Below are 15,644 nucleotides of genomic sequence, written 5' to 3'. Positions count from 1 at the left end.
TCACTTACCCATATAAATACCTCCACTGTAGACCCATCTCTCCATCCCCGCCGGGTGCTTGGCTTCCGGTAGGAAGTCAGGGCACACTCACGTGCGTTCCACTTATCCTGCTCCAGGATAAGTGGGAAGTAAGGTGCCGAGCACTTTTGGGAGGATGGATCCGGGCGGTGACTACAGTGGGGGTATTTATATGGGAAAATGAATGTCTTTTTGAGTGTATATTTATGCTTTGGAGAAGACCGTTCAGAGTTAAGGAGCCCATAGACGCTCCGTTCTTCTGCCGTCCGTTTAGTACTATGCGATGAGCACTCCCGCCCATCACATAGTACAGTACAAAAGTACAGTACAAAAAGTATGAACCTTTTTTCTACCGAGGGCCATTTGGAAAATTTGAAAACCCTTCGGGGGCCATATAAAAATGATCAATTATCAGCATATACGCGTGGGCATTATACACAGGGCAGCGGCATATACATGTGGGCATTATACACACGGGCAGCAGCATATACATGTGAGCATTATACACAGGGCAGCGGCATATACATGTGGGCATTATACACACGGGCAGCAGCATATACATGTGGGCATTATACACAGGGCAGCGGCATATACATGTGGGCATTATACACACGGGCAGCGGCATATACATGTGGGCATTATACACACTGGCAGCGACATATACATGTGGGCATTATACACAGGGTAGCGCATATACATGTGGGCATTATACACAGGGCAGCGGCATATACATGTGGGCATTATACACACTGGCAGCGGCATATACATGTGTACATTATACACAGGGTAGCGGCATATACATGTGGGCATTATACACAGAGCAGCGGCATATACATGTGGCCATTATACACACTGGCAGCGGCATATACATGTGGCCATTATACACAGGGCAGCGGCATATACATGTGGGCATTATACACACGGGCAGCGACATATACATGTGGGCATTATACGCACTGGCAGCAGCATGTACATGTGGGCATTATACACACGGGCAGCGGCATATACATGTGGGAATTATACACAGGGCAGTGGCAAATACATGTGGGCATTATACACACTGGCAGCGGCATATACATGTGGGCATTATACACAGGGCAGCGGCATATACATGTGGGCATTATACACAGGGCAGCGGCATATACATGTGGGCATTATACACAGGGCAGCGGCATATACATGTGGGCATTATACACAGGGCAGCGGCATATACATGTGGGCATTATACACAGGGCAGCGGCATATACATGTGGGCATTATACACAGGGCAGCGGCATATACATGTGGGCATTATACACACGGGCAGCGGCATATACGTGTGGGCATTATACACAGGGGCAGCGGCATATACGTGTGGGCATTATACACAGGGCAGCGGCATATACATGTGGGCATTATACACACGGGCAGCGGCATATACGTGTGGGCATTATACACAGGGCAGCGGCATATACATGTGGGCATTATACACAGGGCAGCGGCATATACATGTGGGCATTATACACACGGGCAGCAGCATATACATGTGGGCATTATACACAGGGCAGCGGCATATACATGTGAGCATTATACACAGGGCAGCGGCATATACATGTGGGCATTATACACACGGGCAGCAGCATATACATGTGGGCATTATACACAGGGCAGCGGCATATACATGTGGGCATTATACACACGGGCAGCGGCATATACATGTGGGCATTATACACACTGGCAGCGACATATACATGTGGGCATTATACACAGGGTAGCGCATATACATGTGGGCATTATACACAGGGCAGCGGCATATACATGTGGGCATTATACACACTGGCAGCGGCATATACATGTGTACATTATACACAGGGTAGCGGCATATACATGTGGGCATTATACACAGAGCAGCGGCATATACATGTGGCCATTATACACACTGGCAGCGGCATATACATGTGGCCATTATACACAGGGCAGCGGCATATACATGTGGGCATTATACACACGGGCAGCGACATATACATGTGGGCATTATACGCACTGGCAGCAGCATGTACATGTGGGCATTATACTCACGGGCAGCGGCATATACATGTGGGAATTATACACAGGGCAGTGGCAAATACATGTGGGCATTATACACACTGGCAGCGGCATATACATGTGGGCATTATACACAGGGCAGCGGCATATACATGTGGGCATTATACACAGGGCAGCGGCATATACATGTGGGCATTATACACAGGGCAGCGGCATATACATGTGGGCATTATACACAGGGCAGCGGCATATACATGTGGGCATTATACACAGGGCAGCGGCATATACATGTGGGCATTATACACAGGGCAGCGGCATATACATGTGGGCATTATACACACGGGCAGCGGCATATACGTGTGGGCATTATACACAGGGGCAGCGGCATATACGTGTGGGCATTATACACAGGGCAGCGGCATATACATGTGGGCATTATACACACGGGCAGCGGCATATACGTGTGGGCATTATACACAGGGCAGCGGCATATACATGTGGGCATTATACACACGGGCAGCGGCATATACATGTGGGCATTATACACAGGGCAGCGGCATATACATGTGGGCATTATACACAGTGCAGCGGCATATACATGTGGGCATTATACACACTGACAGCGGCATATACATGTGGGCATTATACACACTGGCAGCGGCATATACATGTGGGCATTATACACACTGGCAGCGGCATATACATGTGGGCATTATACACACTGACAGCGACAAATACATGTGGGCATTATACACACTGGCAGCGGCATATACATGTGGGCATTATACACAGGGCAGCGGCATATACATGTGGGCATTATACACAGGGCAGCGGCATATACATGTGGGCATTATACACACGGGCAGCAGTATATAAATGTGGGCATTATACACAGTGCAGCGGCATATACATGTGGGCATTATACACACTGACAGCGGCATATACATGTGGGCATTATACACACTGGCAGCGGCATATACATGTGGGCATTATACACACTGGCAGCGGCATATACATGTGGGCATTATACACACTGACAGCGACAAATACATGTGGGCATTATACACACTGGCAGCGGCATATACATGTGGGCATTATACACAGGGCAGCGGCATATACATGTGGGCATTATACACAGGGCAGCGGCATATACATGTGGGCATTATACACACGGGCAGCGACATATACATGTGGGAATTATACACAGGGCAGCGGCATATACATGTGGGCATTATACACAGGGTAGCGGCATATACATGTGGGCATTATACACACGGGCAGTGGCATATACATGTGGGCATTATACACACGGGCAGCGACATATACATCGTGGCCGTTTAACCCTTTAAGCACCGCGGGCAAAGCGACCGCAGTGCTTAAATAGCTGATCGGAGGGGGGGCGCCCCCCTCCGGCGCCGATCGGGGCCCCCTGCAGCGAGATCGGAGGGTGCCGATCGGTTGCCATGGTAGCCAGGGGTCTAATGTAGACCCCTGTGCTGGCCGTGTATGCATACCTATTACATCCTGCCTCAGGCAGGATGTAATAGGAAGTGCATAAAATCACTACGTTCAGCCATAGAGCTCTATGGCTGAACCTAGTACAGGCGATCGCGCCCCCTAGTGGTCAAGTACACTAGGGGGCCTTGTAGTAAAAGTAAAAAAAAAAAAAAAAAAAAAAGTTTAAAAATAAAAAAAAAATAAAAAAATATTAAAAGTTCAAATCACCCCCCTTTCCCCATTTCCCAAATAAAAATAAATAAAAAATAAAAAAAATAAACATATTTGGTATCGCCGCTTTCCTAAAAGTCCGATCTATTAAAATATAACATTAGTTATCCCGCACGGTTAAAGGCGTAAACGGAAAATAATCCCCAACGCCAAAACTACGTTTTTTGGTCGCATCGCCTACCCAAAAAAAAATAGCTAAAAGAGATCAGAAAGTCGCTCATATCCCATAATGGTATTAATTAAAAAGTACACTTCAGCCCGCAAAAAATGAGCCCTCACCCAGGTCCGTAGGTGGAAAAATAAAAAAGTTATAAGCCGCAGAACATGGCGACGCGACGCAAATTCGAAAAACCGTAACATTTTCTATTTTTTTTTTTAGTGGTAAAATGTAACGAAAACTATATAAGTTTGGTATCACCGGAATCGTAACGACCCATAGAATAAAGATAACCCATCATTTTAAACGAAATATGAACTTCAAAAAAAACGTAACCAGCGCAAAATTGTGGAATGGCGTTTTTTTTTTTTTTTACCCCACATTGAATTATTTCCTGATTCCCCAGAATATTATACGGTATAGTAAATGGTACCATTAAAAAGTACAACTTGTCCCGCAAAAAAAAAGCCCTCATGTGTCTATATAGCCGGAAAATTAAAAAAGTTACGCTTATTTGAACACAAGGAGGAAAAAAAAAAAATTACCTTAAAAGGCAATGTCGGGAAGGGGTTAAAAAGTAATATAGGTGGGCGGGCCGGACATACTGGGTGCGGGGGTTCCCCACCCCTGATCTATAGAGATAGATAGATGGATAGATAGATAGATAGATCTATAGAGATACATAGATAGATAGATCTATAGATAGATAGATCTATAGAGATAGATAGAAAGATAGATATAGATAGATAGATCTATAGAGATAGATAGATAGATAGATAGAGAGAGAGAGAGAGAGAGAGAGAGATAGATAAGGAGAATAATTAAGTATTAAGAGGCAGGGCAGAAAAAAATGTACTTACAGGGCATGACCAGGAGGCAGGCAGCCAGTTTCAGGAGCTCCTCTGGCTCCAGCCTGCACTTCATCTTCCCCTGTCACATGCCGCGCGTCCTTGCACGTCACCTGACCTTCTGACCTTCCTCTCTCGCGTCTCAAGAGCTGTGCTCTGCAGCAGACACAGTTTCTCTGCAGACGCTCCGCAGCTGGATGCCAGACTGCAGATCTGCACACAGTGAGTGTGACACAGGCTGCCGCTGCTGACCCGCACCCCCGCTAAACCGCTGCCTTTAAAAAAGTTTTTTTTTTTTTTTTAAAGTGTGTCTTTGTGTCCCCTGGCCCAGGCCCCCTGATAGGTTCGGGCCCAGGTAAAATGTACCCTCCCCCCCTCCCTCTCGGCGGCCCTGCTGAGACATCCTGAATCTTCAGGCTAGAGACCCTTAAACCACAGGGACTTAATGAACCCCTAGACTTTGTGGGCATGGACTAATGAAAATTATTATTATTGTAGAAGTAAACATTTTATTATATATATATAAAAGAATGTTGTCCTTTTTGATCTAATTACAAAGTGCCTTGTGGGTTGAATTAGTTCTGTACTCCATGCGGGTTGGTGGAATTGTGATCTACCATCGATGCATAGTTAAGTGACATCGATGGTTTGCAGCTCCCTCCTCTCCCACCCCCAATGGACCTCTAGTAGATCTGATGCGAACCATATATCCACTTTCTAGATGATTTACTATTTTTTACAATTATGTTATTTTTATTTTAAATATATTTATTTTTATTATGTATATATATATATATATGTGCATGTATGTATATATATTTATGTATATATATATATATATATATATGCATATATGTTATTTTTGCCTCGACTACTTCAACAAGTATTGCATTGACGTTTTATTATTTACATCTATACATAGACTTACAGTTATCTATTGATAAATATATATTCCCATTTCTTTCTTTATATTTAATAATTATTATAATTAAAAATGAAAATTCCTGCCTCAGTTATATAAATGTATTGGTTATATGATTGCTTTTATGTGATATGTATTTATATATATGTATTTATATTTATTTGACTAGATTATCATTTTTCTTATGACTCTCTTAATGCTATTTATTATTTTTAGTACCTATTAATTTTTTGATCTATATGTAATAATTCCATAAGAAAATCAGATACTGATAACCACTACAGCAAGATAATTCCTGCCTAGCGATTCTAAACAAATCATATGGGGCTTTATTTTGGTTCATTCTTTCTGACAAAATCCTTCTTAGATGGACAAAACAATATGCACTGCAGGGGGGACAGATGTAACATGTGCAGAGAGAATTAGATTTGGGTGAGTAATTTTGTTTCTGTGCAGGGAAAATACTGACTGCTTTATTTTTACACTGCAATATAGATCTCACTTTGAAGTAAAACCCCACCCAAATCTAATTCTCTCTGCACATTTTACATCTGCCCCACCTGCAGTGCACATGGTTTTGCCCATCTAAGAAGGATTTTGTCAGAAAGAATGAACCAAAATAAGGCCTATGATATGGTTGTTTGATATAATGTGTCACTTACATCTTCCACTATGATTGTCTTCAACCATTTCCCTGCTAATTGCTAATAAATTAAATGAACACTCGACGATCTGTTGCATAATTAAATAAATAATGAAATATATAATCATTCTAGATATATAATCTATATAATACCAACTAATTATATTTACCACTTTTAACTGACTATTGTTATATTCTATGTATATTGGACACACTGCTTTTTATATATATGATTTTCTCTTTTTATGTGTTATTGTATTAATTATGTAATTAAGGGCCATGACTGATACACCAGCCTTTAAATAGCCTCCTGATGGATAGGCTGTATCCGTCTTGAAAAAGCTTCCAGCAAACAATTGGTTACGAAACGCGTTGACGTTAAACTACATCCTCCGTGTGGTCTCCTGTTTGTTTGATCAAATCAAACCCTGCCGGACCACGCCGCAGACCGTGCCCACAATTGGAGTATCTGCTAGATTACAGCAGCCGCACGGTCTCCACACACGTCCCGGCACCTTGCGGCTTGTCACTCCAGGACCGGACAGTGCGTACCATCTATTGCCAGCTTTCCTACACGAGCAGCCGCCGAGCGGCGAGGTCTCCTCTGTCCAACGGGGACCAATTACTGCACAAATTGGGTGAGCATTTTACCAACTTCTATGCTCCCTAGCTCTATTCTACAAGGGCCGTCCAAACCATCTATATTTTTGTTTATACTAACAGACTTTCTGCCAACCAACATTTTCCTGCGTGTTATGCCTACATGCTAAAGGACTGGCACACTTTACTATTTGGGCATACTAACTTTGGTCTAATAACCCTTGATTGTGCGGACCTTCGTACCATGCACTGAACTGCTATTATTATTTGCCGCTAAACTGATGCCGCATCTTGCGTTATAAATAAACGGAGACCCCATACTTCAAATACCATATATATGGACTGATGATATTTAGAGAATTTATATTTTTATTTACTTATTTTCATTTATATGTATAATTGTTTTATATGTGATCTAATTTTAATGTTATAAAGTTGTCATAATTTAAAGCAGTGTGTCCGTTCTCATGTTTATTCAGCAGATATATATTCAGCAGTTTATTTTTTTCCAGCAGCGCAAAGCATCTCAAACTTTGTCTTTTTATGCCAATGGACCCCACGCCATTTTGTTTATATTTTAACTTTCACACATTTTTTGGGACTGAACCATGATAAAGACCCCCCTGGGGTCTGCATATTCATATGGGTAATAGATAAGAATTATTACAAAGCACATGCATGTGCTGTCTGCTGACTACACATGTGATGTTATGACCTTCTGCAGTAACTTGCTGGGGTCCAGTCATTATTTTTATTTCCTGATGGGATCCCAGAGAAAGATAGTTTGAGGAGCCCTGTTATAGAGGAACACAGCTAGAGTCAAGGATTTGAAGAAGCAGATTATTAAAGACCATAAAAAAGGGAATTCAGGATGGTTAATTTAGCTAAATCCAGCAACATGAATTACAGGAATTATGGGACATATAGTAGGTATAGCGATGTTTGCTTTAAATATTATAGAAATATTGTTACTTGCTTACAGTATGTCACTTTCAATATACTCATGTGTATGTTCTCTGTTTGCCAGAAGAAATGCAAATCAGCAATGACCAGATCGGTTTGGAAGACTCAGGAATGGTGGAGCACAGAAAGCAGAGAATCAGTCTGGCCTGATGGATGTGAGAGAAATATCCACTATCACTATTAGGTTAGACTGTTTCTTCTGCAGTTAGGAAGATTTTTACTGTATGATGTTATCACCTATTCTGAGTATTCCTGGTCTAGTTAGTCCAGCTAAAACCATGTATGCAATATGTAGTTTGCGAATGAACATGACATCATGTTTAATTATTGTACAAAATGAGGGAATGATAGAGACCCCCCTGGGGTCTGCATATTCATATGGGTAATAGATAAGAATTATTACAAAGCACATATGAGCTAATGAGTTTTACAATAAGTTAAACAATGTGATTTGTAAGACAGTCAACTGATATTTGGCTTCTGCAGCGTTTGCTAAAACATTAGGAGTTACACCCAGGTTTGAGGAAGTAGCAAGCTGAGTGCTCGAAGGAAATGGCCGACCACAAACTGTATGGAAGAGGAAGTGTGTCCAGATGCTATGGCCTAGTGGTTTGAGAAAGCAGAATCAATCCCTTAGAGCAGCTTCCTTTGAGACAGTAAACAAGTTCAGTGGAATATTCCAGACAGGTCAGCATCAGGGTGTCACAAGATCACTTAGTCCCATCCCCAGGATACAAGATGGACGACAAACGTGCTTACGCTTGTTACGCAGATCATGGTCTGAACCTAACTTTGGATTGTAAATCCTCCCCATTGGGGAGGATCATATAATGAATATGTATGAATTTCCTGTAAGACCCTACCCCTGAAGGGAGGGACATGCTTCTTTTACTTTGTACAAATATATGTGTCCGTGCAAATAAACGTTAGAATACTTGCAATTATGATCCAACTGTGTGGTATCTTATTCTTGTATTCTCCTGATCAGATCAGTAAAGGTAAGGTGTTGCAGAGGTGACTGAATATATCGAAGGTAATTATTCACGCTATCAACCATGCACAGAGTGAAACTGGTCTACTGTGTTTGCGCATTTTGGTAACGTTGACCAAAAATAGGATCCTATTACATTTGCAAATTGTATACTTTATAATTGGAAAACATCTGGATGCAATTTGAAGTATGCAAATTATCCAACAGGCCAAAATGTGCAATTTATACAGCAATTCATATACTATTGCAAATTACATAAAACAGGCAAATTCAGCTGTTTTTTTTTACCAAAATTCACAAACGTAAGAAAATCACATCCTGTTACATGTCACCCCAAGACTTTTTATTATCACCATTGTGTGACTGGCATCCTCTCCTGTCTGTCTTGGATAACACATCCACACCCTCCAGCACAATGATTTAATGACATCCACCTCCCAGTAATGTCGCCCTGAGGAGAATCCCCTGGTGCTTATTACCTGACTATACTGAAATCTCTCTGGTGTTACTGGGTGTTTATATCTGACCAGGTGCAGATTTCCTATCATCTAATATCTGTATATAATGACCAGCTACATCCAGTAATAGGTCTGTAGGTTCCTGCACATAGATCCCTGTAGTTATATCTGTTATTACAGATGGAGACATGCTCATCTGAGCAGCTTCCGGTGCACTATTTAGAACCTGCCACGGCGTCTCATGCGCCCCATTCGTCCACGAGGCCCTTGCGCGCCCCTGGCGCGTCGCCCGACACGCGGCGGCAACCACAAATTCTTCAGCATCATATCTAACGCATTATCAGCTGCGGCTATATTCTGTAATTGTTCTGTAGGTTCCTGCACAGTGATCCCTGAATTTATCCCTGTTATTATATCAGACTCTGTATTACCAGCTGTGGTTACATCCAGTAATAGGTCTGTAGGTTCCTGCACATAGATCCCTGTATTTATCCCTGTTACTATATCAGACTCTGTATTACCAGCTGTGGCTACATCCAGTAATAGGTCTGTAGGTTCCTGCACATAGATCCCTGTGTTTATCCCTGTTATTATATCAGACTCTGTATTACCAGCTGTGGCTACATCCAGTAATAGGTCTGTAGGTTCCTGCACATAGATCCCTGTATTTATCCCTGTTATTACATCAGATAATGTGTGTAATGTCCCTGAGATGAGACCCACATCCAGATCTCCTGCACCACGGACCTGGTTATCATGTCTCTCTGTGTCCTCAGTGTCACACAAGTCCCCTGTGTCCGGTTCCTGTAAGACAATCACTGGGTCAGACATGTTACACAGCTCCTCAATGTGACGCATCTTCCCGGTCAGCTTGTCCTTCTTTATTTCCAGCTGCTGGATCAGATCAGAGACTGAGAGTGAAACGCGCTGTTCCTGCCTGGAGATCTCACTCAGAACTCTCTTCTCCAGGTCTTCCAGCTGTCTCCTGAGGTCTCTAAACAGGGCAGTGACTGTCTCTGTTACACCCGCTGCTTTTCCCTGATCCTCACTCCTGCGGTCCTGCAGTCTCTGGACTCTTTTCTCAGTCTCCGCTCTCTTTGTGGTCAGTTTCTGCAGAACATTCCTCAGCTTCTCCTTCTTCTTCTCAGAAGCCTCATCCAGCGACTCCACCTGATGTCCTCTGTGCTCCCCGATCAGGCAGCAGGACGCACAGATACAGGCAGCATCTTCAGTGCAGTAATACTCCAGGACCTTCTTATGGACGGAGCATTTCCTGCCGGACACCCCAGTTCCCTCCTCGTTAGTTGAGCTGATGCGTTCTACTATGTTGCAGAGTGTCCAGTTTTTCTCCAGTACAGGACGCCTCCGATATTCCTTTCTGCACTCAGGACAAGTATAATCTCCAGACTCTTCATGTGCATCCAGCTCACGATCAATACAGACCCGGCAGAAGTTGTGGCCACATCTCAGGGTTACAGGATCTGTATAAATGCTCAGGCAGATGGAACAGACCAGCTCCTGTCTCAGATCAGCAGACGCCATCGCTGCAGCAGGAGGGAGAAATGAAAGTGACCGTCCCTAACACTCAGATACCAGTGAGCAGTGTTCCCAACTCTGAAATAAAAACAAACAACAATTCAGAGAAAAACAAGCCAAAACCAATCCTAAAAAGCCCCCCAAAAAACCTACGGAAAACAATACACAGGAGTCGTCCAATATGACCAAATAGGTTTTATTTTCTTTTTATATATTTAGCACCTTCTAGAAGATAATAGATAGGATCTGATTGGTTGCCCGTAGCAACATCCCATGTGAAATAGAAGTCCCATCTTAGTAAATTTTTCCCTATTTTTTGTTTGTAGCATAAACACTGAACCTTATCGCCAACGACATTGATTACATTTAGCTGCATTAACAGGTGATCTCGCTAGCAACCCATGGGAGCACACATCGTCAATGATAGTAGCCTATTTATCTCTTATATATTTCTGTCACTCAAAGTGTGTGAGTGTGTGTATAACGCTGGGTGGAGCCTCTGACTCACATGACTGACTCGCATGACAGAGAACCAGCCCAGTGAGCCCACAGTGCCAGACACCCTCTGCCTCCCCATGTTGCCCAGCTACTCCACAGCCACCAGGTGAGCGCCACCCCCTCCCGCGATTCGCGGCAAAACACACCCCCCCAAGCGATTCGCGTAAAAAAAAACCCCACCTCCCGCGATTCGCGGCAAACCCCCCCTTCCGTGACCCCCCCTCCCGCGATTCGCGGCAAAACACCCCCCAAAGACCCCCCCTCCCACGATTCGCGGCACCCCCGCGACCGCCCCACCTGCGATTCCCGTCAAAACACCACCCCTGCATGATTCGCGGCAGCCCCGCGACCCCACCCTCCCGCGATTCGCGGCACCCCCCCCCCCGCGACCCCACCACCGTGACCCCCCCCCTCCCGTGATACAGGGAGCACCCAGCTTTAGTTGAATCATTTATCACAAATCTAAATTTATTTTACAAGTTCAAAGGAACTCCAACACCCCCACTTATATGTACCGATTTACATCGCCACACTACAGCAGGAACCAGTGATACTGCTATTGAATGTTTTAGAGAGGGTATCTCTTATATATTTGGCTACATCTGTCACTCAATGTGTGAGTGTGTCTATAATGCTGGGTGGAGTCATAGGCTAATAGCCTATCAGAGCCTCTGACTCTGCCTCACATAGTGACAGAGAACCAGCCCACAGTGCCAGACACCCTCTGCCTCCCCATGCTGCCAGACAAAGACACTGCTACTCCACAGCCACCAGGTGAGCGGCAGGTCTGCCCGCACCCCCCCCTCTGCCAGCACCCCACCCCGGACCCCCGCAACCCCCTCCCGTGATTCGCGGCCCCCTCCCACGATTCACGGTCCCCCCACGCCCCCTCCGCGAATCGCGGGCCCCGCGCCACCCCCCTCCCGCGATTCGCGACCCCCTCCCGAAATTCCCGGCAACCCCCCCCCCCGCTACCCCCCTTCCGTGATTCGCGGCACCCCCCCATAACCCCCCCCACCCGTGCCCCCATCCGTGATTCACGCCCCACGATTCACACCAACCCCCCCCCCGAGCCCCCCTCCCGCAATTCGCGAACTCCTGCCCCCTCCAGTGATTCGCAAACCCCTGCGCCCCCCTCCCACGATTCTATCCCCACCTGCGCCCCCCATTGATTCACAGCACCCCCTGTGCCCCTCCCGTGACTCACGCCACCCTCGCACCACCTCCCGCGATTCACGGACCCCCGCAACCCCCCCTTCCACAATTCACTGACCCCCCACAAACCCCCTCCCGCAATTTGCGAACCCAACCTTCTGGCAATTCCACCCCCCAGTGGACCCCTGCGAACCCGCACGTACCCCCGTGAGAATGGGGTATCCTGTACCGCCACAAGCAGGTGCCGCCCCTAGGTGGGAAATCCGGCCCTGGCTGCTGCGCTGCAGGTTCCCCCACTGATGGCGTCTGCACCAATGCCCATCCCTACTCTGCAAAAACCTTTACTACCCCCTAATGCCCACACACCCCTATCACTGCCCTGCCTCCTGTTCTCCTGCCCCGTAACTTCCGCCAGTGGGGACCCACTCACCCTGTGCTGCCCACATTCTCCTCTCATGCTTTACCACCCAGCCTCCTGCTCTCATGCACCCTAACTCCCACACACTAGGAGGAGACACTGACTCAGGGGCACAATCCTGTACTCCTGTACTGCCACGCTGGACCCTCACCCACTGGCAGAAGCTGCACAGTGTCCCCCACCCTCCTCTTTAGTCCCCCCGAATGCCCACACACCCCTATCACTAACCAGCCTCCTGTTTGCCTGTGTCGTGACCTCCGCCAGTGGGGAGCCGCTGACTCAAAAACACCCAACTATACTATTGCACACACACACCTAAACAACACGCACACACAGCCCCCCCCCACACACAAATGTCACTGTACCATCCACACTATCAATGTACATCTTACTCTGTAACCGCTTTTTAATTAAACAAAACAATACACCCCCCTTCCACATCATATGCTCTCTATTTAACACATTTCACCTATAACTCAAGTTGCAATACAGGCATCTGTCATGCAATTCTAACCATATTTCTCATATACAAACGTTCACAATTTAAGGGCGCGCAGCCCCTTACGCCGGTGTGAAGAGTGCCCGTAGGGCGCGATGAATCACCTAGTGTATATATATATATATATATATATATATATATATATATATATATGACAGAAAGAAAGGTTCAGAGGGCACTATGAAGTAGTTAATGGAAAAACAACTGTAGTAAAAAAGTATTTAATAACAAATTGTGTATACAACTTTCAATAAAATCAAAAGGTACAGTAATAAGGAATCCTTTGAGGATACTGACAGTGGTATACATCAAGTTGGTGTAGGCATTCCAATGCGTTTCGTCAATAGCATGACTTCATCAGGGGCAGAAATAAATCAGTTTGAGTGATTACACAAATTTGCTGTCAGAGGTGTAGATCATCAAAACAGATCATCAAAAAAGATAAGATGGTCCATAGAGAACAATCTTTTTATATGACGAAAACCACCAATGCTGGTTTCTCAAAGGCTCACAAATTAGCTCATTGTTCTTATCTTATCTTTTTTGATGATCTGTTTTGATGATCTACACCTCTAACAGCAAATTTTCCAGACAGCCCCACACATGACCTGCCCCTGGTGTAAATAACCCATGTGTGCAGCCTGTGCATAGCTGGCTGCGTGGGAGGCCCCCTGGAAGGGTGGGTAAGCCTCCCACATTTAGCGGGGCCCCCACATCAGCCCCCACACCCCCTCCTTTTGCCAGTCAGTTACCAGCTTTTGCAGCTCTTTGGGGAGGGGGCGTGGCTATAATGATGCAAATCAGGTCATTTACTACCTCCCCTCCCCAAAGAGCTGCAAATCACATCATTTACAGGAAAGGGGGTAGGGCTTGATGATGGCAAGTCCCACCCCAGCCCCCGAGAAAGGCTGCAGAGAGTCTTCTTTCCGGGCTTCTCCCACAGAAGACACTTAAAGTGGGCAAGTATGGCACACACACACACACATTAGCCAGGCATAAGCTGCGGGCAGAGTGACACTGCACAGCACTCACCCCTGCACCCGCAGACTAGTACTACCAGCTCCTTACTAGTGACAGCTAGGGCACACCTCTTCCCCAGCTACAGCGGGATGTCACTGCCACAGGAAGTGATCCGATACCCCTGGCAGCTGCTCACCTGAAGTCCTTGTGGCTGGAGCGCTGTGTGATCCCTGCTGATTGGCTGTGTGGCAGATGAGTGACAGCCAGTACTACTACATGCAGACGGGTATCCGGGGGTAGGGGCTGGTGCTGTGGCACGTAAATAAACCCCCAGAAAATAATGCAGCAAGAACAAGCCCGAAAACAAGCTCCCCGCGACTTGAAAAAAAAAGATACCCAATTCTGCTTGTTATAAAGGGAATTGGCAACTATGCCAGTGAGGTCACATTGGGCACACTGGCAGGGAGAGGAGAGGCTGAGTAGATCATTTAGACCCACAGGCTCAGTTACACTGTTATATATAAAGGCACAGAAACCAAATTATTGCTAATGTAGTTACCAGCACTGCATCCTCCCACCCGTGACCTGCTCACAATACCTTACCAGTCTGCTGTGGAATACTGCAATCCCCTATCCAGCAGAGGACCTGATGGGACCTGTCCCCTGGCCACACATTGATCTCTGGAGCATGGGGGGTGTGCTTCCCAAATGATGGTCTGGAACTGCAGGGTCCCCCTCCCCCTGGAACATTCGGCCGCCACACCCTCTGCAAGCAGCAGCTATTTATGTATTTGTATTACTAGTCATATGTATTTATAGTTATACATGATGTTGCTATCACATTACTATGTCACATAGCAAAACACAGCTTTTAGTTTTAAGATGTTTACTTTAACCACAAATGATTACATTATATGTTATGGGATTAGGGGTAATATGGAATATGCTGCACTATAAAACAAACTAAATACCACATACATACAGACATACAGATATACATAGACTATTGTTAAGATTAACTATTTATATGAAGAAGAAGAAGATGTGACTTCATGGACATTGTATTGTCTGCAACATAGGAGAGCTCGTATAAAGTAGTGTTGGTTCTGAAACTGCTTCCACCTGTTCCTGTCAATCATGGAACACAAGATCCATACTCACTGAGTGTTTTTCGACCATTTTAACGATTTTCCCGGGGGTAAAATTTAGCAACACAATTGGTCAA

At 45.3% G+C, this 15,644-nt stretch overlaps 1 protein-coding gene across 1 annotated transcript in view; it reads right to left on the bottom strand.

The window, feature by feature from the left end:
- Window positions 1-15,106, bottom strand: part of LOC146072203 (uncharacterized) — a 51,208-nt gene extending 36,102 nt beyond the window's left edge. Inside the window, exons 1-2 of the mRNA XM_083179532.1 lie at window positions 15,023-15,106; window positions 9,578-10,967 (exon numbers count right to left, since the gene is read on the bottom strand). Of these exons, the coding sequence (XP_083035658.1) occupies window positions 9,578-10,895 (1,318 nt within the window). The 5' untranslated portion in view covers window positions 10,896-10,967; window positions 15,023-15,106. The remainder of the gene's footprint in view (window positions 1-9,577; window positions 10,968-15,022) is intronic.
- Between the last annotated feature and the right edge of the window lie 538 nt (window positions 15,107-15,644).

Source organism: Crinia signifera, chromosome 4 (genome assembly GCF_055691185.1).
Source record: "Crinia signifera chromosome 4, ASM5569118v1, whole genome shotgun sequence".
Taxonomy (NCBI): domain Eukaryota; kingdom Metazoa; phylum Chordata; class Amphibia; order Anura; family Myobatrachidae; genus Crinia; species Crinia signifera.
This window is presented reverse-complemented; position numbering and strand designations above follow the sequence as displayed.